At 46.0% G+C, this 26,427-nt stretch overlaps 1 protein-coding gene across 2 annotated transcripts in view; it reads right to left on the reverse strand.

Moving 5' to 3' along the window:
* Positions 1-197: 197 nt before the first annotated feature.
* Positions 198-26,427, reverse strand: part of LOC127551943 (cadherin-23-like) — a 26,763-nt gene continuing 533 nt past the window's right edge. Inside the window, exons 2-23 of one of the 2 annotated variants that reach the window (XM_051982193.1) lie at positions 24,289-24,405; positions 19,517-19,741; positions 17,662-17,831; positions 16,993-17,130; positions 15,333-15,452; positions 13,956-14,133; positions 13,020-13,231; positions 12,060-12,251; positions 11,297-11,410; positions 10,544-10,673; positions 10,190-10,447; positions 9,622-9,783; positions 6,452-6,708; positions 5,701-5,798; positions 5,222-5,342; positions 4,816-4,895; positions 4,413-4,453; positions 4,144-4,204; positions 3,253-3,382; positions 2,866-2,988; positions 1,659-1,763; positions 198-1,373 (exon numbers count right to left, since the gene is read on the reverse strand). In XM_051982193.1, the coding sequence (XP_051838153.1) occupies positions 1,050-1,373; positions 1,659-1,763; positions 2,866-2,988; positions 3,253-3,382; positions 4,144-4,204; positions 4,413-4,453; positions 4,816-4,895; positions 5,222-5,342; positions 5,701-5,798; positions 6,452-6,708; positions 9,622-9,783; positions 10,190-10,447; positions 10,544-10,673; positions 11,297-11,410; positions 12,060-12,251; positions 13,020-13,231; positions 13,956-14,133; positions 15,333-15,452; positions 16,993-17,130; positions 17,662-17,831; positions 19,517-19,741; positions 24,289-24,397 (3,348 nt within the window). In that variant the 5' untranslated portion in view covers positions 24,398-24,405 and the 3' untranslated portion in view covers positions 198-1,049. The remainder of the gene's footprint in view (positions 1,374-1,658; positions 1,764-2,865; positions 2,989-3,252; positions 3,383-4,143; positions 4,205-4,412; positions 4,454-4,815; positions 4,896-5,221; positions 5,343-5,700; positions 5,799-6,451; positions 6,709-9,621; positions 9,784-10,189; positions 10,448-10,543; positions 10,674-11,296; positions 11,411-12,059; positions 12,252-13,019; positions 13,232-13,955; positions 14,134-15,332; positions 15,453-16,992; positions 17,131-17,661; positions 17,832-19,516; positions 19,742-24,288; positions 24,406-26,427) is intronic. The other variant, XM_051982192.1, reaches the window with a different exon arrangement.

Raw genomic sequence — 26,427 nt, forward strand, 5'->3', positions numbered from 1 at the left:
ACAGCGGGGTGAAAATCTCCCCTTGGTTGGAATAGGAGCCCAATCCGGAGAAGAGTGACTTCTGCAGCCTTTCACGTTCCTATTCACCCTCCCCTCTCCAACCTCCCACCAGTCCAAGGCTCCTGAAGGTCAACGAAGAGACCGAGGTGAAGTCTCCCCCTCCCCCTTCCCCTGCCCACCACCTAAGACTACACGGGTGAGATTTACCAAAGCCAGAGTGTATTTCCGGTTCCTTTGTTTAAACAGACCATTCCAAAAACTTCCAACAGTGACTACTGAGAAATGACTCTGAGGTGAGGTGGGGGCAGTCGGAGGGATGGATTAATTTTTAAAAATTACACAACACACACTCGACATTCCAAGCCTGGGGAACCTCAGTTGCCTTGCTTTGTCAGCTGAACGTGTTTGGGAAGCCAGCAAAATGGGAAAAGGGATGCTCCTTCCTGTGCCCTCCTACCTCTTCCAGGGCCGCCACCATGGGCATGGATTCGTGGATGGGTTAAAAGGCAGTGGGATTTGAACTTAGATTAAGGTGCTAGGATGGGGAGGTAGGTAGGTAGGTCAAACCAGCTTTCAGGGCAATCACTATTTTCCTCCTTTGGACGCCCCTTGCCCAATCGACGGCCCCCTTCCCGGATGGTGGGATGGATGAGCCCGAGCTGGGGTCGAAGGAGGAGGGGGCAGCGAAAGCCTGGAGCTTCTTGTCCTTGTCCTTGTTTGTCAAACTCTCGGACCCCCGGGAGTCAGGGCCACACTCCCCTGATGCCATCCGTAGATGCTAATAGATCTGTTTGGTTTTCTTAAAAAAATAACAAATTTTATGAATGTAAAGATCAGATGCTGAATGAGCGTCTGGTAAAAGTAAAGTCTGGAGAGGTCGACTCCGGGGGTTCGAGCCGGGACCCCTCCTCCCCGGGCCCTCCCCCCGAGATTGGATGGGGGGCCTCTGCTCCCCTGCTCTGGGGCAACCCCGCCATGCAGTCTCGGGAGCCGCCTGCCCACTCCCAGGCCGGGCCCCGGGGCCCTCACACCAGCGAAGCTCCTTCTGGTCACAACTCTGTGATTTCCAGCGGGCTCTCCATGATCACCTCCCGCATCTTGTGCATGGGGGTGGATTTGGCGGACTCGGTGCGGGCGTTGCGCTCGTAGGCCCCGGCCTCGGCCGTCAGCGTCTCCAGGGACCGGCCCAGGACTTTCTGATCGTCCTCAGGGAGGCTGTTGAGGTCGGCGGCCAGGAGGGTGCCCGTGCTCCCGTGCACCACGTGGATCCCGTCCGGCCCCTTCAGCTCGATGGGCTGCTTGTGGCGGAAACGCAGGCTGCCCTGGCCCAGGCTCCGGTCGCCCGTCTCATCTTCCAGCTCCGTCTGGATGAGCTGGAGGAGGCAGCGTGCGGTGACCGCTCAGCTCCCCCGCGGCCGCTCGGGCACACTCTGCCCCTTCCCCGGCCCGGCCCCGCCTCCCAGCTCCCGCTCGTTCCCCCCTTGGCACAAAGAACACAAGTCAGCAACCAGCTCCAGCTCCCCAAACACCCCGTTCTCGAAACAATCCAAGCCAGAAGGTAGGAAGGACAGGCTCCGTGCCGGGGGAGGACGAAGGAGACACGGCATCCCCGGAGCCGGGGCACACACACTGCCCTGCCCCTCCGCCCGCCCTGCTACCTCTGAGATGGAGGACTGGCAGGAGGCTGCTTTTTGCATCATACGTTGGGCAAACAGCTTTTTGAGCCGTAGGTAATCCTCCAAGACCACCTTCAGCAGCGAGCCCTGAGGGAGGTAACAGCATTGAACCCCCTCCCTCCCCCAGAGGCCCTCAGCTTCCCTCATGGGGCACGAGGGGGCTCTCGCCTGGCAGCCGCTCCACACACACCGAGTCACTCAAGAGGAGATGTGGGGGATGAGCTTTCCTGCCTGGGGGACCCAGGGCCGCTCCGAGGCGGAATGGCTGCTCAGAGCCAGGAGGCTGCTGGGTAGTGCTGCGGCCTAAAGGTGGGCTGGCCCGGGGGCAGGAGGATGGGCCCTCTCCTTGAGGAGTCCAGCGTCCGCTGCGCAAAGGTTGGGTTTGTCCTTCCAGGGGCCGGGGTGAAATGCAGCACTGAGGGCAGGGGGGAGCAGAGGAACTAACCGGGCTGGGTGGCTCTCACGTCACTGCTGCACCCATTTTCAAGAAAATTAACTGAGGCCCAGGAGATGGAATGGGGGGTCAGATGAGAGTTAAGAAGCAAATGGTATTTGTGGTCCCCCAACACTGAGGTCCTAGTGGGAAGGGCCGAGTCTGTGTTGGGGAGAACTTTCTATTATTGAAGGTATGAAATGGGGCTTGTCAAGAGGTGTGTGTGTGTGTGTGTATGTGTGTGTGTGTGTGTGTGTGTGTGTGTGTGTGTGTGTGTGTGTGTAAAAGATATAGAGGCAGAGAGAGAAAAAAGAGAGAAGGAAGAGAGTGGAGGAGGAAGAGAGAGAGACAGAAGGAGAGAGAGAAGGAAAGAAGAGGGAGAGAAGGAGACAGAGAGGGAGAGAAAAAGAGGGAGGGAGGGAGAGAGGAAAAGAAGAGAGGGAGAGAGAAAAAAGAGAGGAAAAAGAGTGGGGGAGGAAGAGAGAGAGAGAAAACTTAAGGGGAGGGAGATGCTTTTTCTAGAACAGCTTTGCTTATGTTCTTGGGAGGGCTCAGGGATTTACAAGATCCCAAGGTCTTGAAATTCCTGTTCTATTGATGGGACATTTAGAGCCATGACTCGGGTCACAGATTTACCTGGGGCCTGGGAGCTGACCAGCAGAAGATGAGGCTGACTCCTCTTCCTGGAAGGGCCACCCCATTTCTGAGTGAGGCTAAATTCCCAAAGAGAAGTGGATTAGGCCCCCAGGATCTCACCTTAATGGGCCCCTCCCGGATGATCTGGCCCAGTTTGGCGATGTTGTCGTACTCCTGGATGGCAGCTCGTAGGTAGCGGTCATCTTCTGGCTTGACAGCTGATGGCTCTCTTCCGAACGTCCCCTGAAAATGAGATGAAGTGAGAAAGCAGCAAGGAGGGAGGAAGGTCCCTTTGAAGGGGCAATCGGCTTGGCTAAAACATCCCCACCTCTACTTAGATTGATCCAGTCCTCTCAGCAAAGAACATGGCAGAGGTGTACAAGGGAGTTGGCCACTGGGTCCTCAGGGGCCAGGAGGATCTCATGGAGTTAGAGCTGGGATCAGAGGCCCTCTGGGATCGGGTCCCCTTTTAGTACCTTGGTAGAGGCGGGAAGGTTAAGGACTCACGTGTGTGCGGGCAGGGCTGTTCCACAGGTCTGTGATCTCACTGAGGTTCTCAGGAAGGTCATCTTCATGTTCAGCCTGCGCAGCTAGCTCTAGGTTCCGGCAGAATGGGTCCAGCCACACAGGGTTGGCCCTGCAGGGAGGGTGCACAGTGCTGACTCCTGGTCACCCAGGACTGGACCTTGCTGGTCTGGCCCACCCAGTCCTCACAGCTACTTCAGTGCCCTTGGCCCTCCCTGCCAGCCAGTCAATGTGATCTGGGAAGCCTTCCTGAAGGCGAGGCTCCAGTCTCCCAGGGTGGGAGAATGAAGGGCTCGTGCGGTGCTCCAAAGAACTCTGGGATCCTTTTAGCTTAGTCCACTCCACTATAAACATGTCTTCCTCCCTGGCTCTTAGGGCTTCTCAGGGAGCTTTCCCCTGATGGGTAGCAAAGAGCTCCTTGGGATTTGCTTTCAGGACCATGGCTAAGGGGTGGGGAGGGTGTGTGTGTGTGTGTGTGTGTGTGTGTGTGTGTGTGTGTGTGTGTGTGTGACAGAGAGACAGAGCAGGAGGGAGGGAGGGAGAGAGAGACAGGGACACACACATACACACACACAGAGAGAGAGAGAGAGAGAGAGAGAAAGAGAGACAGAGACAGAGACAGAGAGAGAGACAGAGAGACATAGAGACAGAGACAGAGAGACAGAGACAGAAAGAGAGAGAGAGAGACAGAGACAGACAGAGAGAGAGAAAGAGAGAGAGAGAGAGAGAGAGAGAGAGAGAGAGAGAGAGAGAGAGAGAGAGAGCGCTCTGATCGGGCAAGGAGAAGATCTGTCTGATTCTTGAGGGTAGCAGTGGACCCTGGCAACAGCAGCGGTGGCTCCTTCCCTCCCTGGTGTGCGCAGAGAAACTCACCCGTCGAAGGAGTACTTGTTGGTATTGGGCATGTCCATGATATCTATAAAGCCTCGGTTTCCTGATGGAAGAAAGCAACGGGAGGGAGAGGTGAATTGGAGAGACCATCCAGGAGGGAGCTTCCATGGGGCTTTTGCTTGGGACCCCCAGGTCCCAGAGGGAAGTTGGACGGAAAGGGAATGTGGGCTTCATTGCCCACGGGCCCTTCTGGGACATTCCTCGCCTTCCCTCTCACCTCTGGAGACAAGAAGACCCCCGCCTGCACTCACCTGTGGATCCAGCCACAATAGCTTTGAGTTTCCTCTTGTGCCTGAGGAGAAGCAGAGAAAGGAGGGATTAAGGAGGAAGGCTCCAGGAGACAGGAATCAGGGGTGAGTGGGTCTCCTCGGGATCACTCCCAGGTCCAAATCCGTCCCAGGCTGAAAGGCTCAGTAGGAAGCAGGACCGGGATCCCAAGTGAGTCTTCATAAAGAGGCTGGTAGGTTGGGTGCTCTTGGGTCCTACAGTGGCTCGGCCTTGTACAGGCTGAATGTGTTAGTGAAAGCAGCCCGGAGCCTGGGTCCAGCCTGTCCAAGCCATTATCCAATGCTATCTCTAGGATTTGGGTCGATGGCATCAGGATAGTGGGGATAAGAGTCTTGGGGAAGGGGCGCAGAGAGTGACCTCACTTACACAGTCCTGTAGTACCAGTTCATGAGAATGAAGAGCATAGCAGCGAGGAAGAGGAGGATGGCCAGAATGATGATCGCCATCTGGAAGGGGAAGCAGTGGATGAGCTCCCGGATTGGGGCGTGCCTCGTGACACCCTTATATGCCCAAGATAAACAGGAGCGTCCCAAGGACCTCTCCCCAGAGAAAAAAATCTGATGTGGATCTGCCCAGCTGCTGCTCAGGGTGAAGGACCCATTTCCAGAGTGTTGAGCCTCATGATGGGGGCTACTCGAAGCCCCCCACTTCTCTGAAAGGAAAGCATGGGCCACTGGACAGTGGTCCCAGTGCCACTGGGAAAATCTGACCTCTAACACTTCTCACAATCTTTTCCCCAGTCCCAGGGACTCCTGATCCCTTGTTCTCACACCTGCAAGGCTGACATGTCATCAGGGAGGCGGGGCGTGATGGCGGGCTGGACATCCAGGACATTATAGTTTCGAAAGAGGTTCCTCAGTTGCTCTTTATTTTCATCGATCATTTGGATAACCCTGGGAGAAGAGGAGACATCAGAACTCCCGGCCCCCTTCTCCCCCTTCCCTCAAGAGGCTACTTGTCAGAAGGCTAGCACACTTCCACAACCTGCCAACGTCTCCTTGTTACTTTAGCAGCTTTCAGAGTCTATTCAAATTCTGCTGTCTTCAGGAAGTCTTCCCTGATTGGAACATCAGCCCTCATGTGTGCATATAGTCACAGTCAGCGTTTCCTTTAGGCTTTTCTTCTTTTAAGAGAGTTAACTCCCCCAGAGAAGGCTCGGTGTCTCCCAGGATTGTTGGAGCCCCTTCCTTCCTCCCTCTCCATGTGCCATAAATAAGTTCAGCTCATGGGATGGACTGACCCCCCACTCACCGATCCACATCCAAGATGCGATTGGTTTCTCTGTTCACCACATGAATGAGCAGTTCTGTCTGGGCAAAATTTACCCGGCCCCTCTGGTCCACGTGAAACTGGGGTGGGAGAGGCAAGAGGACCAGTTTTCCATCTTCTGGAGTCCTCTCCTCATTCTTCCACCCCCTTCCCTACATTCCCCATTCTCTGCTTTTCGCTACCTTAATAATAGATAATTTTCTTTAGAAAAAAATTGATTTATAATTTTCTCTACTTTAATAATAGCTACCATTTATATTGTGCTTGAAGGTTTCCCAAGTGTTTTACAAATACTGTCTCAGTTTAATCTCATTATATATCTGGAACGTAAGTGCTGTCATTATTTCTATTTTACAGATGAGGAAACTGAGGCAGAAGGAACTTGCCTAGGGCCCTCCAGCTAAGTGTCTGTAGGAGGTTTTGGACTATCCACTTAGGACACCCTGTTACCTCCTCTCCTCTGCTTTCTACTCTCACACCCTTTTTCTCCTGTGGGCACCGGCAGCTTTGAGAGGGCATAAGGCTCCCCTAAGGAGATGCATAGGTAAGATGCACCAGCCTTAAAGCAATGTATCCTGATTTCATCGGTCCCCACCTGGCTCTCACGGGATTTTGCTCCCCTTTGTGCTGAGACACCCAGTGTCTCACACCCCTTACCTGGTCCCCTTTCCCTCTGGCCGAGCATTCCCCTGCCTCTGCTACAACCTCTTCCTCTTGCCTGTGGCCTTCATACCTGAACATCGTCAGTATTGACAATGGCCCCAGTGATGTTGGACAGCAGGCGGATGAACTCTTCCTCAAAGCCGCGTACCCGGTCCGGGATCTCGTTGATGATAATCTTGACCCTCTGGTCGTCCCGCAGGATGTAGATGCCCACAATGGCCGTGTCATTGTGACCGGCTAAGTCCAGGGCGATGATGTCCACCACAAAATAGCCAGGGCTGTAGACCATGAAGAGGTCAAATGTACGCAGGATTCCATCCACGCTTCCTGAGTGGGGAAAAAAGTAAAGAAAGGGTCGAAATGAGGGAGCTGAGCCGATTCATTTCCCTAACCCCAGCCAGCCAAAGACCTTGATAGACATGCCATGGAAAGGGGCCTAGGACATGAAGAATCTCTAAACCCCCAATAGGTACTAGGGTCATAGATTTAGGTCTGGAAGGGGCATTTGAGCCATCTAGTCCAACTACTTCATTTTACAAATGAGTAAACTGAGGCTCCGAGAAATGAGGTATCTTGCCTGAAGTTATCCCAAAATAACTGATGTCTAAGTCAACTCATTACCATACTCACATACATGTGCTGATACAGACATATATCAACTTGGGTACATATTCATACATAAATGTATACTTTTGAATGGATATATTATTATATATATGACCCAATTTTTGAGCTCTGCAAAAGGCTTGGATGCAGAGCAGGAGGCTGTCTCCTGGCAAAAAAAAATCTTTTCTCCAGTATTCCCTATATCTGAGACTATTTTGGATTTAATCTGTGGACAGTCTACTCAGATCATTGCTGACTTTGGACAATAGGCTTGTGGGTAAGGCAATGCAGAAGTCCCAGTGAGTAGGGGAAAAGGAAGAAATCATGGCAAGTGAAGAGACACCTATGAGCCACAAATGATCAGGTACAGGTGGTGAGAGATAAGCCATGAAGATGTGCTGGAGAGCAAGGTTGATTCTGGGCTGAGACTGGGCATCCCCAGAAAGGGCAGTGCCAGGGATCCAACCCGGGAGGCAGAAGCTGGAAGCTGGGACCCCTTTCATATTCTGACAAATTCCTGTTCCTTTTTTAGTTCATGTGTGTAAAGGTATTCATCCTTCAGATTTTTTATTTTTCTGTTGGACAACAGAAATATAAGTTGTGTGTGTATTTCACTTAATGTTTATAAATAGAAAGATGAGAGAGAGAAGACAGAAGGAAAGAGGAGGAGAGGGAGGGGGAGAGAGACAGAAGAAGAGGGGGAGAGACACACATAGAGATAAAGACAGGAGAGACAGTGAGAGGAAAGAAAGAGAAAATGAGAGAAAGAGGGAAAAAAGGAGGGAAGGGAAAGAGAAGAAAGAGTAAAGAAAGGAGAGAGACAGACACACAGACACATGGATAGAGAGAGAGAGGGAGAGAGGAGGAGAAGGTGGAGATATAGAGAGAAAGAGGGAGACAAACAAGCAGAGATAGATACAGAAGAGGAAAGAGAAGAAAGAGGGGAAAAGGAGGGAAGGGAAAGAGAGAGATATATACACAGAGACAGAGGCAGAGAGAGACATGCACACACACACACACACACACAGAGAGAGAGAGAGAGAGAGAGAGAGAGAGAGAGAGAGAGAGAGAGAGAGAGAGAGAGAGATTTCCTGCTTATGCTTTGTGAGGATGAAATATTAAATCCAAATGCATGAGTAGCTGGTCCTGGACCATTAGGACAAAGTGGACTGTTGCTGAACTGTTATAAATCTGACAATAAATCCCTAAATCCAGATATCCCTGGTTTAAAAGCATGAACTCAGGCTGTGAGTGAGCACAGGGAAAGCATTTTCCTTCCATTTGCTGGAATTTGAAAGAAAGCCATTTAGGGGGAGTGAACTGCTTGGAAAGAGAAATTTCCACACCACAATTAAAAGATGAGCTGATCTTTGCCCAGAACTCCAAAGCTGGAAACTAATGGTCTGCCCATTATTTGGGAATAGCTAAATAAACTATCGTATGTGAATATAAGTTAAAATGATTCTGCCACAAAAAATGAGAAATTTGGAAAAACCTCTCTAAATTGAGATTGAGTGAATAGAACTAGAACAATTTCTCCAATGTGGACATTATATAGAACGACACATTTGCAGGCTTTCAGAACTCTGACCACTACAGTGATAAACCCTGAGTCCTGGGGACCAGTGATGAAACATGGCACTTAGCTCTGGCCAGAGAGGTGATGGGCTTAAAATGAATACACTTGTGAACATGGTACAGAAGTATTTTTTTAAGACTATATTTGTTGCTTATGAAGGTTTTATTTTAAAACCTTCATAAAATTGTTCAGTTTAGGGGAAGCAGTGGGAGTATTTCCAAATAAGTTCCCCCAAAACTATGTGCTGAAAGAAAGTTCCCTCCTGGGGAAAGGAGTGGAGGAAACTTATTCAGGTCCTCTGGTTCAGGAGTTGATTTAGGAGAGCTTGGGTTGCCTTACTCACCATCTCCCCCTGGCGACTAACATATGATACCCAGAATACCATCACAAGACACAGGTTCTTATCCACATACACATATATGTGTATACACACATGTATATGTACATATGTGTATATATACCTACACCCCATAAGATTTTTGAGACACACTCAAAAATATATTTATAATCCACTTACTTTGTGGCACTCTAAACAACACAAGCACTCCCATGCACAGGGGAAAGAAGTTTGGGTTTGCAATTAAGAAAGCCTTGGATTTGAATCTTCCCACCCTTGCTATCTGTTGTGATTGTGGGGAGGCCATTTACCTTTTCTGAGTCTGTTTCTTAATCTGCAAAATGGGTATAATAATACCTGTGGCGCTTACCTGACAAAGATTATACGTTGTATGCATTATCTCTTAGAATCAGTGAGGATACAATGAGACAACGATACAATGTGGCCTGTAAGTTCTGATATGTTGTACAAATGTTACTTTAAGTTAAGAGGACCACAGACACACATGCTCTGAGTCTGATCTTGTCCCACTTCTCCCTCTAGCTCTTCAGCCAGGCTTCCCTGGAAAACTAGGGGGACTGCCCTCCTCTCCCTTTTTCCTGGCCCGTGGGGCTCTGAGTCGGGGTCTGGGGGGGATGGGTGAGGTTTCTCTCCCCTGAGATGGATCTGGAGCCCCCTCCTCCCCCCCCGCCTTTATTCAGGACACTCTGACTCTCACCCATGGTGAAGACCTGGCCCACATCTTCCGAGTCATTGGAGTGCTCCCGGAAGTAGTGGATGGCCAGGATGCTGTAGAACACCAGGCTGTTATTGCCGATGTCGTCATCTGTGGCCAGCACTTGAATGAGTTCCGATCCCACCTTCGCATCAGTGGCCACTCCTGTGGGAAACAGTCAGGGAGTGGGAAGGAGTAATGGGCTTGGGCTCTCCTCTGGCTCCTTATTCTCCCCATGTTCCTTCAATGCTCCCATGTAGGGACCGCCTCTCGTTTCCTTCTGGAACCTCAGATTCTCAAGAGCCACCATTCTACAAGTGGGTGGTCCCTTATAAGACAGAAAGCAGCACCAATCCCCATCCTTTGAGTGAACGTCAAAGACCAGACTCTGGACACTCAGCCTGTGGACTCTTAGTCAACCAGAGATAGGATGCTTTGCCCTCATCACAATCCCTGAACTTGAGCGTTGGGTTTGGGGACTGAGGAGATGGGGAGACCTTCCTAATGTACCTGAGGTCCCCCTCCCTTGCCCTCGCCCCAGGCCCCCCTGCCACTGCCCCGGTCCCGTCACCTGCAGTGTACTCAGACTTCGTGAAGCGTGGAGGCTGGTCATTGATGTCCTCGATGACAATTCGCACCTCCTGGAGGGTCAGGTCAGTCGTGAGGTCAAGGGCCTGGGAAGCCCCCGGACCACGGGGGAGCGTCCAGCTCCGGTTGCTTGAAGCCTTGACAATGATGGAGAACAGGGCTTCGCGTTCACGGTCCAGATCCCGTAGGACCAAGAGTCTCCCATCTTTCTTTAGCAGAAAGTTTTCCTCCTCGTTGCCAGCTTGGGGAGGAAGGATGAGATTCAGTGGGGGGAAGTGGGGAAAGGGAGGGAGCTCCATCCTAGCCGCCGCCCACCCTAGACTACTGCCTTTCTCACCTGCAATGAAATAGTAGACAATAGCATTGGGGCCCTCGTCTGCGTCCACGGCTCCCGTCACATTGCCCACAAGGGTGCCAGGCTGGGAGTGCTCAGGCACAGAGAGGAGCTGGTACTGGGGGCTGCCTTTCTGCAGGACCAGGAGAGCAGTCACAGGTGTTAGGGATGGGCCAGTGGCCAGGCCTCCCTGGGCGGGGAGTGGACAGAGCCCCCTGGGAAGGACAGCGGGTCAGACGCTGGGAGGGATGCGAGGAGAATGGCTTTCTGCACAGAAGGGCTGGACCAGCACATGGTGACTATGGTCATTAGACATCATAGCTGTTTTCAGAAGGGGAGAAGGGGAAGCGGAATACGTGGATGCACATTTAGACCAAACAGGCATGTGTGTGCACGGATGTAAGCATATGTATACACTGGCACACACATGACATTCAAGTGCACATGCTTACAGACACACATGCTTGAAAGGAAAGGAAAAGGACCAGCAGAGTCAACGTGGGCTTAAGTCTCACTGTCTGATTTCCTTTAGGTTTGGGGGAGCTGATTTCTCTGGCTGAGATGGATTACAAACCATGGACACTGGAAAGGGGAGCAGGGCAGAGGAAGGGGGAGCGTTCCTCTGCTCATATCACTTCTACAGGGAACAGGGGGAGGATCCTGGTGGGAGGATCCCAGACCAGCTTCCTACCACCCAGCCTGGACCTCCCTCGAAGCCAGGGGAAAGGGATGGGGGAGAGAAGGTTTGGGGCTCACTGGAGGTCTCACGAAGATGGGCTCATTGTCATCAATATCGTCCAGGGCCACCTGGAGGGGCTGCATGGTCTCATAGGGCACAGGCTGGCCCAGATCACTGGCCACCAGGATCAGCTGGAGGGAGGAATGGAGGTTAGAGACAGGCCTCTGGGCTCCCCATGAAACCAAGAAGTCCTTAGATGGGCTGGGGAGAATATAGGGAATCTTATTTTTTAAAAAAAGCTTTTTATTTTCAAAATATATGCAGGGATAATTTTTCAACATTGACTTGCAGAGCCTTGTGTTCCAGATTTTCTCCTCCTTCCTCCACCCCCTCTCCCCTTGATGGCAAGCAATCCAATATAGTTATACATGTTGAAATATATGTTAAATCCAACAGGTGTTAACATAGTTATACATTTCTCTTGAGGGAATCTTAGAACTAGGGTGGGAAACTTCTGATCAATTGTAAACTAGGGATGTGCTGTCCCAGATGGCAAAAAGACCAGAGAGGGCTTCCCTTATCCCTTATTTTCCACCCCTCTCCACCTCCAAGGAAAAGTGACAACTAGATATTTCTTCAGGGTAGTATACCCTCAGATCAATGAAATCTGTGATTTCATTGGCACTGGGAACTTCCAGGTGAGAAAGTTCTCTCCACCAGTGCTGGTTGGCACTCTCTACAATGTCGAGTTGCTTACGATACTGATTTGCTAAGAGTCCCCTAGAGAGTATGTGTCAGAGACTGGAGTTAAACCTAGGACTCGTGGCCAGAGACCCTTACACTATACACAGCCTGCTGTTCTCTGTCCAGACGTTTGGCAGTTTGGATGAGTCCACTGATGGGATCGATGGTGAAATACTCCCAGTCTCGGTTCCCCGCCGTCTTCAGGAAACTGTAGCGAACCGCACCATTGAGCCCTTCGTCTTTATCTGTGGCGTAGACTTCATAAATGTTTGACCGCAGGGGGATTTCCTATTAGAACAAAGGGAGGTTTACCAGTTCGTTCTCAGATTATTTGAATCTTCTGAAATCCTCAGAGAGAATCCCAATTCCTAGAAGGAAATCCCGGGATATTTGTGGGATCTTTACGTCATTTGTGTTTCTGCTTGGGAACCATCACTTCCTCTGCACCTTGAGGGGAAAAGCCAAACTCTGATGTACTCCAGTGGAGTTAGATGTGTCCCATCTCCTTCCTCATACTCTCTTGAAACCAATATAGATTTGCTAAGTTTTGGCAAAGGCAGTACTATAGGGAGCCTATATATATAGTATAGTGATAACCAGAAAACCCAGAGGAACACTATTTTCTTCCCTGTTTGAGTGGAACCTTCCAGGCTCCTCTAAGATCTCTGTCCAGGTTAATGGTTGCTACTATCCTGTTATCTCAGAGGCCTGCTTCAGGATGGGAAGGTGGGGAAGTGTCAATCACACCATCCCTTCTCACTTATGGAACAGGACTTGACCTAGCAGGCAGTAATTGTGTTGGGGGTGGACATGAGAACATGGGCAACTTGTGTCCAGAGGGATAACTAGCACTTTTGGTGCCGGGGACAAGTAGCAAGTTGGAATAAGCAGCAGTTCCCTCAAATCAATTTTGTAAATACATGATGTGAAAATAAGAAGCAAGACAAATATTATTGAGGAGAGGAAGTTACTCTGTACCCTTTACGGAGCCCCCTTCCCTCTAGGTCTGAGTTGGGATGGAGGTGTTCTGGGGAGAAGGAACAATATAGCTCATACCTCCAAGATGTGGAGGATGGTACCATTGGGAGGACGGACAAAAACTGGTCGGTTGTCGTTGACGTCAATGACTTCCACGTAGAGCATAGTGGTGCCCCACAGTGGGGGCTGCCCACCATCTGTAGCCACCACTGTCAGGTTGAACCTCTCATAAGACTGTAATGGCCTCCCAGTTGTTACCAAGCCTGAATCCTTGTCGACTTGGAATGCCTCTGTCAGGGCAGAGAGTTGTCTTAGGGAATGGCTCATCGGCCCCAGAATTTCAAACAGGAAAGAGATCAGTGGGCACTTGAATAATAGTCTTGTCTATCACATATCTGACATCTTTTTTCCCCTCTAGATTTTCTGTGAAGAGCTCCAATAATGGGGAGCCTACTACCTCCCAAAGCAACCCATTCTACTTTTGGATAACTATTTGTTAGAAAGCCTTTTTCTTTTTTTTTCTTTTTTTAAACATCAATTGAAATCTACATCTGACTTTGACTCATTGTTCTAGGTTCTACCTTCTGGAGTAAAATAAAAAAGAATAATTACTTTTCTATATGACAAGTTCCTCAAATTCTCACAGCATCTATCATGTCCTTTCTAAGTCATCTCTTCTCCCAGTTCCTACTTTTTCCTCTAGTTCCACTGGGACATCCAATGGAGGAGCTGTCACTCATTCTGTTTCCTACTTATTCTATATCATCCATTCCCTGAGTCTTTCAATTATCACTTGTTGCTATGGTAATATATATGATATCACATCTCTTACTCAACTCCCAAGGCATTCTGGCTAATTCTTGCTACCTAAGAAACTGAAGTCGAGTGGGGAAGTACCCAACCCATGGTCCCCTAAGAAGGGAGTGGTGGACAATCCTGGTGTCCTGGTGGGAGGAGCCCATTTCAATAGTCTTTTCCCTACTCTTTTCCAAGCCTCCTAATAAGGCAACTCACCTACACCAGGACCTTCAATGGAATAAGTTAGTTCTCCATTCTCCCCTTCGTCCTGGTCAGTGGCCATTATGGTGATAACTGAAGTACCCGCGGGCTCATTCTCATAAACGCTGGTGCTGAATTGAGGCTTGGAGAACTGAGGTCGGCAATCATTGACATCCAGCACTTGTATCACCACCTAGTGTTTGGGGGGTGGTGGTGGATGATGAGCACAAAAATCATTCCCCCATCCCCCTATAGATGAAACATAAAAGGTCAAGGTCTTCTGGGTGTTTGGACATAACTATGAAGCACCTCAAATGAGGGAGGAGATACCAATGAGTTTCTCAGGGTAGGGTTTTATTTTTTGTTTATGGACAGGACCCTTCCCTCTAAGCCTGAACTCTGTGAATACTTTTTAATTTTTCCCGATTTTAGATGTTTTTCAACTTAGACACATATCTGAAAGTCTAGATCTGTATATAACTATGGTTAACAGCCTTGACTTGAGGTCCCATTTGTTGAGTGTTTGCCCCATGATCTTGATCTTAGATCATTTGACCTAGTGATCTGACCCAAACTGCTCCCTGTTCTTGACCCTTCGGTAGGCTATCCTTGAGCCTGGGTGACCCATCAGTAGTGACTCAGGTTCTATTAAAGACTTCCTCTGATGTCTTATCAAGCATGGAAGTTTCAAAGGCTAAGGCTATGAAAGCAAAGAGAAAAGGCTTTGAATCTAGGGAAGGAGATGTATTTTGTGTCAGGTGACCAACTTAGAGGCCCATGGCCATACCACCAACCTGGTGGCAAGTTTTTGTGTTTTGAATTTTTTGCAAATGTCGAAAACTGTCTACAAATGCTGTAATGTGTTGATGGAGAAAATACCCACCTTGGAAAAGACTACATTTTTGAAGTAGGAAGGATATAAGCTCTATTTTTCTGACAGCAAAAAAATATCCTACTTAGAGTCAGGAGGAGTTTGGTTTTGAAGGGGCCAACAATTTCCATAAAATCTCCATTTATCCAAGTCTGATATCAGAAAACTACTCTCTTTTTCTTTCTGTCTCTCTGTATCTTTCTATGTGTATATATATATAACTATACTCTTGCTTCTGTGCCATTCAGAGACCCTCAATAAGGCGCTTAGCACAGTGCCTAGCACTTAAGCACTTGGTAAATATTGATAATTGATTGAATGAATGAACCTAAGGCAGGACTGAGGATGCTAGCAATAGTGGAAGTAGGAAGATGTGTCTTTTCTTACACATCTGACAATCTCTATTTCATGGGAGAATATGCCTGCAATGACAAGTGACCTCCATCCCTAGAATACTATGTCCTTCTAAAATCATGCCCTATTTTCCCCACTTCAATACCCCTTAAAGCCACATTGCTCACCTGGACCGAATTCTCCCTGCGGTTGCTAGGTACGTCCCCAGGATTGTCTTTGGCCAAGGCTGTAAGGATGTAATGAGCCTTCATCTCTCGGTCCAGGGAGGACAGCACATAGATGTCTCCCTAGAAAAGTAGGAGGAGCTAGTTTTAGTCTCTGTTTTCTTTGCCCAGCCCTGGCCAGTCTAAGGTTTAAGTGCAGAGAAGAGATTAGGTGACAGCTAGTTGCTCCCAAAGAAGGTGGGAAAATGTAGTTTTCTTGCTGGGTGAAATCTGTGAAAGAAGACTTATCCTTGTTGAACTTTGTATCTCCAAATTAGGTGAGGTGGCTTCTGCCACCTCTGATATACTGCATTTTTTATTGTTTGTACCTTTTGGGGACATCTCATATTGTTCGTGATTGTTCCATAAGAAACTAGTGATGCATTCTTTCCCAATCTCTTTCCTCTCTTTCTTCAGGGAGGTGCTTAATATTTCTGGGTGGGAGAAACTTGGACTTTGTTTTGAAATGCACATTTTTACTTATATTTTAGTTAATATAAACAATATTAGTTGAGGAATTGCATTTTACTTATTGATCACATGTATATAGGAAGGGGACAAAGTATCTTTTGTTCAGAGACAGGAAACTCTCTGGTCAGTGAATGATGACTTGGGGGCTTGGAGCTAATTTATAACTGCTGGAAAAAATTGGTGTTAAACTTGTAAGCCTGGCAAAGATCTCAGATTAATATCTTAATTTGAATCATGAGTTGGTAAAAACAACAGGTTAATAACCTCCCTCCTAGATAGTTTCCTAAATCACTGGGTAATTAGTACATATCAAAGATGAGACTTAAACCTAGGTTTTCCTGATTGCAAGCTCTCTATCTGCTTGGCCACATTGTCTCTCTATAAAAACATACATTTACTTAGTGACTAATTTAAGAGTATGGAGTTTCCCATATTCTTAAAGTACGCAGCAGAAAATGAGGAAACTGGGATTTTCTAATGTAAGAAGAATTATTCATAAATCTCTTAATAGCTATAAAGGGTAAACATAATGGTGATCGACTGTTCTGCTTCTCCACTAAGACAGGAAAAGAAATTAGTCTAAACTATGAGATTCTCATAAATTCTAAGAATTATTTGATAATTAGCATCACTGACTGGTACAATGACCTTCATCAATTTAGAACTGAAAGGAACCTTAGAGATCATTGTACTTCCTGCACCCATTTTACAGAGGAGAGAACAGAAGTTCAGAGAGGAAAAATAACTTGCCCAAACAGCTTGTTAGTGGCTGATCTGGGACTTGAACCCATATCTCCTAGTCCAGTGATCTTTCCATAAAATATAGGGTGGCTCAAAGTTGCTACAAAACTGGCTATAACGGGAAATCAAATCTCCATAAATCTGGGAAACTTGAACCCAGAGGAATGGAGATGAATGTGATGACCCCTAGAAGTCTTTCAAGCCAACTGTCCTGGGATTCTCAGCCATTACTCTCCTTCCTTCTTACTCCTCATTATCTCCAATGAATTTACCATTCCCTCTTTACCTTGTAAGTTCCTTGAGATGAGGGACAGTTCCATTTTTCATTTTCTCCTTCGAACCTCCAGTATATATGTGACACTTGGTACATACATTTATTAAGCAATAAATACTTAGTAATTGATTCATTTACCGTGGTGGGGTTGATCCCAAATTTGCCTTCTCCATCACCCAGGCTGTATTCTATGAGGGCGAAGGGGCCCGAGTCAGCGTCAGTGGCAGTGACAGTGAGGATGATTGTACCCACTGGTGCATCCTCAAACACAGATTCCTAGAGCCAAGTAGGAAGGCAGAAGGGAGAGAGATTCCAGGCATCAGCAAATATAGGATCTCGATATTTCATTTCCCCTCTAATCTTGGGAGTTCAAGGCAAGTCCTCTTATAGTAATGATTACAGCTAGCGTTTATATAGGTTTGTACAATACCTCACCTTGGTCACAACCATATAGTTAGGTGGGTCTTATTATCATCCATACTTTACAAATGAGGATACTGATCCTCTCCATAGCTCGTAGGCAGGATTCAAACTTGGGTCTTCCTATTTCCTAGTTCAGCCCTCTAATCCTTCTCTAACAAGATGCCTCAAGATCAAGGTCTAGTGGGTTGTGGACAGGGGCTGCATTAAATCACAGGCTGACCTCCGAGACATTCTGCATGATATCACAAATTCTCGGAAGACTCCCCCAAGGGCTTGTTATGTTACGGAATTGCACCCATCCTGCTGAATGATGGCAGCGTGTCCCTGCCTGCCCTGCACACCCTGCACCACTCCCAGGAGCCTCAGTGATATCAGATCATCCACCTGATAGGAGGGCTGATCAAAGATGGGATTGTTGTCGTTGATGTCTACAATCTCCAGGTAGACGGGGATCTCCGCAGCCCTGGGAGGGGAGCCATTGTCTGCAGCTTGGACAGTGAAGTTGACCCAGTGTACCTCCTCATAGTCCACAGTCCGGTTGGCAATGATCTTTCCTGAAATACAGAGGAATCCACCATTCTCTTCATGTGTTCCCCAGTAAGAATGATAGCTGAGTGGGCCATGGAGTTAAAATCTAATTTGGGAGGCAAGTGTGGGGCATCAGAAAGACGCATCAAAGTACCTGGGTTCCAATCTATTTGCTGTCTGTGTGACCTTGGGCAAACTACTGTTTTCCTAGGGTCCCCTGTCTCTTCTATAAAGTGAAGGGGTTGTACTTGATTGTTTCCAAAATTCCCAGCTGCTCTCTCAATCTCATCCTCTTCTGTTTCTTCCAGCAGATTGCTTTTATTATATCCCCTTTAACTTTTAGTCTCTCCCTATCTGCTGGCACCTTCCCTGCACCAACACAACCATCTTCTCCTCTCCTTGTTGAGTCACTTAACTCTTCTAGCTCCATGACATTGTCCTATAATTGTCCTTTTCTTGGCTAAAGTCACTGAAAAAGTCATCTCCATTTGGCGTTACCCCTTTCTCTCTTTCCTCTCTCTTCTAAACCTCTTCCCTATATCTTCAGCCCTCATCCATCATTCAAGTGGGAGGACCCCTTCCAAATCTCCCCATCACCAAATGCAATGGCCTTTGTCTCAGGTATCCTCCCTTCTCTGCAGTATTTATCACTGTTCATGGCTTTCTCCTTCTAGATACTCTCTCTTAGGGTTTTCTTGTCCACTAGTCCATAGCCCAAGGTTCTGTCCTAAACTCTCTTCTCTTTTCTCTCTTGGCTCCAGATAGTTTCTTTGCTTGTTTGTTCCCCAGATTTGGAATGTTTTTCTTCAGCTTTAGATTCTGTGGTTTTCCTTTATGTCCCAATTAGGGAAAGTCTTTCTTAATCCTAGTACCCTCCCTCTCTTGACTTATCCTATTTATCCCATATGTAGTTCCTTTGTAAATATTATTTGTTTATTGTTTCCCCTCCTTAGATTATGACATTTGTGACAGCAGGGGATTGTTTTTTGCCCCTCACTGTATCTTTACGGCTTTGCACAGTACCTGACACACAGTAGGCACTTAAATGTGTATTGACTAACATGATTTTATCAGCTCCCATGAGTCCAATGACCATTTCTCTGCATGTCTATGCAGATTTATCTAGTCCTAACATTTCTCTTGACCTCCAGTCTTGAATCACCACCTACTTTTGGACACTTGAATTGGCTGTCTCACAGCATCTCAATTTCATCATGTCTATAACTGAACCTTTATCTTTCTCCTCCAGATCAACCCCTTTCCCAAGCTGGTAGCATCCAGCTGGCTAGGTGGGCCTGCATTATGTTCTAATTACTCTTTGGGGAGGGATGAAGAAGACCCCAGCAGTCTCAAATAGCACCAACAGGCTAAGGATCCTTCTAGAGACAGTTTTCTCCCTTGGCCCTCCTGCCCCTGACTGACTGCTAGTATAAATGGAGAGGTAGGTGAGTTACTTTTCTTCATGTACCAACCCAGGGCTGGACATGTCCCTTGTTCCCCTCATCATTGGCATGGTGTGGACACTAAAAATGAATGGGAATGTTGTCACCCTGAAGCCTGGCCCAAACAAAGAAGAAGAAGGAAGGAAAGTGGAGTGTCCGCCCAGAGAAATGGCAATAGACCACCAATCCCAACTTCCCTCGGACTAGAAAAGAAGCTCATCTATTCCCCCTCCAAGAGCACTGTGGTATAGTCTGGGTGTCCAGCCTACCTGCTGAGGAGTCTTCCAATTGGACATACCCTGGGGGCACCAAGTTGAGCAGGGTATAAGTGATCTGCCCATTGACCCCCTTGTCGGGGTCATAGGCGGACACGGCAATAAGTGTAGTGCCTGGCGTTGCCCCCTCCAGGATCCGCTCTGTGTAGTAGGTGATCCCAAATGGCCGGAATTGGGGCGTGTTGTCATTGACATCCAGGATATTGACTGTCAACTTGGCTGGGAGAGGAAGACAGAGGAGAGACAGTGATTGGGATGCAGGAGGGGGAGGAAGAAGCAATTTCACCTGAGGGAGGATGTCTGCTTCCATTCTCAGGGTGCTGCTCATCTTGGGAGGGAGGAAGGTCTGGGTCAGAGATGATTGCTTTAGGGTACATAGGGACCAATGGGCTGGAACAAAGGATCTCCTGGGGCACAGGAAAGTTAAAAGGTAAGAGCTGAGGGGGGCTCCAGAGTTAGCCTGGCTGGCCAGCTCTCTAGGAGTCTGCAGGAATTCCACATAGGGAAGTGATTGTTAAGAAAACCTCTCTCTTACCCAAGCAAACTCAGACACGTTCTTGAGAACAGTCCCCAGGCTTCTGCCTTGTCCAATCTAGCCCCTGTAATCTCAATTCTCAGCTGTTCCAGTTTTCCTCCAATTTATTTACCCTGTTCCAAATGTTCTATAACAAAAGATTTCCTATTCTTTATGGCTTACAAAGTATTTTCTTCACACCCATCTTGTGAGATATGTAATGCAGGTAGGTTTTAAAAAAATTTAAATATGAGGAAACTGAGGCACAAGGACTTGTCCAAGATAACACAACTAGGGCCATAATAGCCCAAATATTGACTGCTCCCCCCCCAACTCGTATGAAAGCTAAGTGTAGTCTTTACAATGCTATTGTTTCGATATGTACATGTACATATATACATCCATGTACGAAACATTTATGTGTATAATATATGTGTAATAAAGATATTTTTCCTTTCAAAAGGAAATTATTCTAGGGGCACGCTGGTAAATGATTAACAATAATTGTCTAGAAAATGTACAAAAGCCCCCTATTTTGGTTTAATTTGAACTGTTAATATTTTCTCCATCCCTTTCAAAAGTCAATCCACAAAAGAATAAAACAAAGAAGTCCAGATTTGTGGTATTTGCCAATTTCTGAGGTGTAAATAAGAAATTAAATAATTTTAATTTGTTTAAAAATTCCTACCTCCTAGGGAAGTATACTGTGTCCCTACCCTTAGTTTTTGAGAGTTCGTGTCTAAGCTGGCTCTGGTATGCCCCTGGAAATAGTGCACATTTCAGGATAGCTATTTCTAATGTGCTTTAATGTAAAAAGGAATGGAGAGAGGAAGTCCTGGGTTCAAATTCTGCCTCAGTTGCTAATAGACTTGTCAGATCCCAAACATGTTACTTAACCATCAAATCTTAGTTTACTCATCTGAAAAATGGGGATAATAATAGATAATAATATTTCACAGAATTGCTGTGAGGATTTTGGAAATCTGACAATATTTTATAAATTTTAATGATGACTTCTGTCCTTTATACATTAGGACCTAAGTTCCTATGGTGAATCGATGTCTTTTCTGATAAATTTTCATGATATGAGATTGATCATGGTGGGTTTTTGGTCCATGCTCATCCTGACTCAGTTTATCTGGAGAGACAAAACTTCCCATGGCTGGTGAGCTTGATCCTGGTCTTTGAGACCAGTTAAGGGAATCGTGATGAAGAAAAGCAATTTTGCATGGAAGTAAGCCCTCCTAAGTCACCAGAAAATTACTAAACTTTAATCTCCACCTCCTTCCCACTCCAAGATGATTCTGCTCCCATGTATCCAGTGCATTCTAAATCCCCCTTTCTTTGAGACAGCACATCAAAAATAGTTTATTGACATGCTCCTTTTAAAGAAATAGGCAACAATTTATAGTAGAATCAGATCACACTCAATAAGATTCAAGTGTGGGAGTGGCCAATTGGATTAAGCTGTGGCTCTAACCAGTTCTAAGATTAGTGAGGGGCCATCAATTACCAGCACTACTCTATTTAGAGAGATGTAGTCAGAATTTCAAATACTCATCATGACTCAGAGTGAGTAGACTTTTTTGTGAATGAAAAGGGCACTTTCTGGAGTCACTATCAATGCTAACAACTGTCCTTGTGGGACATGATAACCCAGTCTTCCTCTGATCACTACAAGGTGTTAAAAGCAGAAATGAGCTCATCCAGAGACTTTCAGTCCAAACCACTAGGGAAGATATTAATGGCTTTCCCCCCCCCCAATAGTATTTTATTTTTTCAAATATATGTAAAGATAATTTTCAACATAAATTTTTGAAAGATTTTGTGTTCCAATTTTTTCCTTCCCTCCCTTATCTCCCTCTTCCCTATGATGGCAAACAGTCTGATATAGATTATACAGTACAACCCTTTTAAACATATTTCCACATTTGTCATATTGTGTAAAAAATCAGAGCAAAAGGGGAAAATCATGAAAAAGAAAAAAGTGAGCAAATAAAAAAACTCAGCATCAGTCCATGTAAGTCTTTCCAAGCTTTTCTGAAATCAGACTGTTCATTATTTCTTATAGAACAATGATATTACATTATAACATCTCTTTTCAATATCATAAAGTTCAGGGCTTCTGATTTCCTGGTTTTCTAGCTATCAGACCTCTGCTGATTTGGGGCTAGGGAGACCTCCGGGGAGGACGTGTAATCTTAGGTCTCCTAATTCTCAGTTCAGTGAAGGGATTTCTACACGGGGCAGGGGCTTGGATTGTATGACCTTGACCTTCCTTTCCAATGATTGTGATTGGAGAATAAAATATTCTCCAGATATATGGGACTTAGAGAAGTTCTCTAATTCTTGCCCCCAAACAGGATGGCTTTAAAACATCCCAGAGACAACGGATATCTAGGGGAAGGACACTGTATCCTCTTGAATATCCCATTATAGTAACAACTAGCACTCTGTCTAATTTGACTTTGTCTTCCTGACTCAAGAATACAAGGCTACACTAATGCAAGGTGGCAGGAAGAGGCATGGGGAAAATCCCAGAAGATCCTACCTAATCCAACATTTAGACTGAATCCAAATATGAGACACTGAAGGAAGAGAAGGAACCTGCAACTCCTTCCTCAAAAGAGGAGTCTTTTCTTTACATAGTTTCCTGATTTTTCTTTCTAAAGCTCCTCCCTAGTTGTTGTTGTTGTGGTTCAGTTGTTTTAGTTGTACCTAATTTTTTGTGACTCCATTTGGAATGCTGGAAAAGATACTGGAGGGGGTTTGTCATTTCCTTCTCATTTTACAGAAGAGGAAACTGAGGCAACACGGTCAAGTGACTTGCTAGTAAGTATCTGAGGCTGTATCTGAACCCAGCTTTTCCTGATTCTAAGACTGGCATTCTGTATACTGTACCACCTATCTGCCCCAATAGCTTAAACCCATTCTTTCTGATTATACATATTTATCCTGTATCAATCACTGCTCTTCACTCTTCTCTTTTAGATTTGAATAATCCTAGCAGTAAGAAAACCAAAGGACTTCAAGACCCAGGCTTGGATTACATACTTACTAGCTATGACCTTGAGCAATTTATTTAAATTCTCAGAATCTCAGTTTTCTCAAATGTAAAAGGTAGATAAGAATATAATACCTACTTCACAGAATTATTGAGGTTGGGAGGGAGAAGCTCTCAACTCTTAAATGCAACAGAAAGATATGCTATTCTTAATAACTTGTATACCTCCATGGATCTGGGAACTCACTTACCGTCCCCCAGATTCAGATTGTAATCCATTCACATTTTCCTTTCTCATGGATTTTTATCTATATCTTTCCATAAATCCACAAGAGCTATCCATGGTGCTGGAGATCTTTGGTCTGGATCTTTTTATATAGTTTGTGATTATCCAACATGATTTTTATCTCTTGTTACTTAAAAGTCTGCCTTCTTTCCCAATCATATTATTATTTTAACCTTTCTTGTGTCCACTGTTATATAGTGAATTCTCGAAATTTTGGTAACCATGCATCAATTACCCTTTTTTCTCTATCCTTTCATCCATTGGTGAGCACCTCCTAGAACTTCCATTTCTCCAGATTTTGACACAATATTATACTCCTCTTTTAGCTTTCCTTTTCTGAGTTATCTTCTCGGAATAAAATGTAAAGTCCCTGAAGGAGGGACTGCCTTTCTTTTTTTTTTTTTTTTTTTTGCTTGTATTTGTACCCATGGCACTTAAGACAGTACCTGTCACATAGCAAATATTTAATAAATACTAGTTGATTTGGCTTGACTTTAATTTTTGGATGTAATGTAAAATAATATAATACATAATAATAGATAAATAATAAAATAATGTTATACAATGAAAAAGATATTTAATGTAAAGAGAACACAAGAAATCTCTCTAGTACAATTCATAGAAAGCCATGAATGAGGATCTTTAGAGATGGGTAGACATGGATGGATTATGGTCTGCATTGTTGGAAAGAACATCTAGAATTATGATGTCACATTAATTGGAATAGAGGTCCTTAACCTTTTGTTATTTCTGGATCACTTTGGCAGTGTCTGGTATTCTCAGAATAATATTTTAAATATTAAAATATAGTTATCATTTTTTTTAACATTCACGCACCCCAGGTTAAGAACTCCTATGATTAATAGTTAGGCTCCTAGAACATATAGATAATGGCCAAATGTGGCCTAAAGTTTTAGCAGACATTTAAGCTATTGGGCCAAGCAGGTAGGGGCCTTTCTTACCATTGGGCACACTCACGGCATTCTCAGGCAGATCACTGGCATTATCAATCACAGAAATTGTGACTTCATAGGTGGCAACCAGTTCTCGATTCAAGGGCGATTTCACCATCACGGAACCTGCCAATTCAGACCAGCCCTATCATTAGTCTCACTGGAAGTTTCCTGGAAGTCCCTGCCTTAAAACAAACTCCCTTATTCTCCCAATTCTTCCTCCTAGTTTCCCCTTCCACTTTTATTTCCCAGAAAGCAAAGGAGGGAGAGATGAAATAGATGCTAAGAAATGATTTCTTATCCTACACACTCCTCTGGTGTTGTCTGGCTTGGAGTCCCCTACCTGGGACAATCCAGGGTTCAGTTCAACATGCAGACCTCTTACTATTGGCTAGTGAAGCCTTGGACAAAACCCCCGAGTCAGGACCTCCTCCCCACCCAATATTAATAACCAGGTAGAATCATATTATTCCTATATATTAATCATATATATTTACATACACATATAAATATATATTAAAATAGATGTTGAGGGCAACTCTAAATGGAAAAAGAAGTCCCAGGATGTAGGTTAACCTGGTAAGTCTTTGTGACAATAGAGTGAGTCAGTGTTTCCCTTTGTCTTGGTATATGTGCATGTGTGTGTATTATGGAATATGTACATACACATTTATATTTATATATGCCTCAGATCTTTTTTTTTCTTTCCTTTCCATTTCTGTCTCCCAGAGACACCATCCAGTCACAGAGGGATTTTTCACCCCTCAAATATGAATGTTTGTCATTCATAGTAGGGGCATTGGATTCCTCATGCCCATGGGGAGGAGCTGAAAGGGCCATTCTTTCCCAAATTGTGAAATGATGGCCTCTAGTTCCAACCCCAAAGCCGTGTGATACTGCTCGCCTTCCCCCATTGTGTCTCCCCAGCTGCTGTGTGAGATTCCTGAGGACTAACCAGCAGGCCCTCACTCATAAGCCCCCCAGACCAATGCGGGCAGTCACTTACCCCAGCAGCGGCCTCCTCTGCCTCTTTCTCCTCCTCTAATTCCCCCTTCCCAAGCCTGGGGAGTGGGGAAAGGGGAGGGGATGGCTGGATTCAGTCTGCAAAGGCCAATCTACCACCTTGGCTGATGACGGCCCAGTGGGCAGCCCCACAGGATGGGGAAGGTGAGGAATGGTGCAGTGGATACGAAGAGAGACAATGGTATGAAGCAGACAAGAGATGAGATGGGAAGTGATAGAGAAATAGAAAGCTCAAACCTGTGGGCCTGCCAGCCATGAGAAAGAGAGAAAAGGATTAAAACCAGTTAGTTAAAAGCATAGGAGAAGTAACCAAAGGTGAGGGACATAGGAAAAGAGACCCTGGGACAGGGAGGCAGAGTAGAAGAGAAAGGTGAGTGGTAAAAGGAAAGGGAGAGGGAAAAACAGAGGGAAGGCAGTGGGAAAAATAGGGAAGGAGGCAAGAGAAGATAAAATCCAAACAAAGAGGTGAGGTGGGGGTGGGAGGAAAGAGGTAGATTTAATTGTGAGAAGAATTGGAAACAGGAAGATCATATTAAAAAAGAGGGAACAGAAAGACCTGAAGATAGAAATGAGGAGACAGAAAGAGAGGAAGAAGAGAAGGGAGGCAGGAAAGGAGAGTCAGCAGTCAATGGAGCTAGAAATTGGGAGGGAAGTAACAGTGAAGGGGCAAAGGAAGAAAAGAAAGAAGGGGGGATAGATTAATGCCAATAATGAAAAAATAACCATAACATCAGCTCTTGGGCAGGAGACCTGGATTCTTGATTTCATGCACATAGGGAACTTCTGGCACAAAGACTACCTTCACCAATGAGATCAACCACTTAGTGCTACTGTATAGTCTTGGAGAGTTTTCTGGGGGGAGTGAGAGGTTAATTGTTCTGCCCCAGATCACAGACAATATGTGCCAGAGAGAGTTAACCATTTAAATAGCTATTTTCCACAAAAACAACTCTGTAAGGAGCAGCACAAGTATTTTTAACCCTTGTCCACAGACTAACATTCAAAATTTACTGTCCTTGATAACTGGTTGAGAAGGAATCCAAAGGTCTTTTTTCTCCAAGTCTGCACTCTTCCCTTTTTTACAAGAAGAGAGGATACATGAGGGAGGAGAGGGCAAGGGGGAAA

The sequence above is a fragment of the Antechinus flavipes genome, chromosome 2 (assembly GCF_016432865.1).
Source record: "Antechinus flavipes isolate AdamAnt ecotype Samford, QLD, Australia chromosome 2, AdamAnt_v2, whole genome shotgun sequence".
Taxonomy (NCBI): Eukaryota; Metazoa; Chordata; class Mammalia; order Dasyuromorphia; family Dasyuridae; genus Antechinus; species Antechinus flavipes.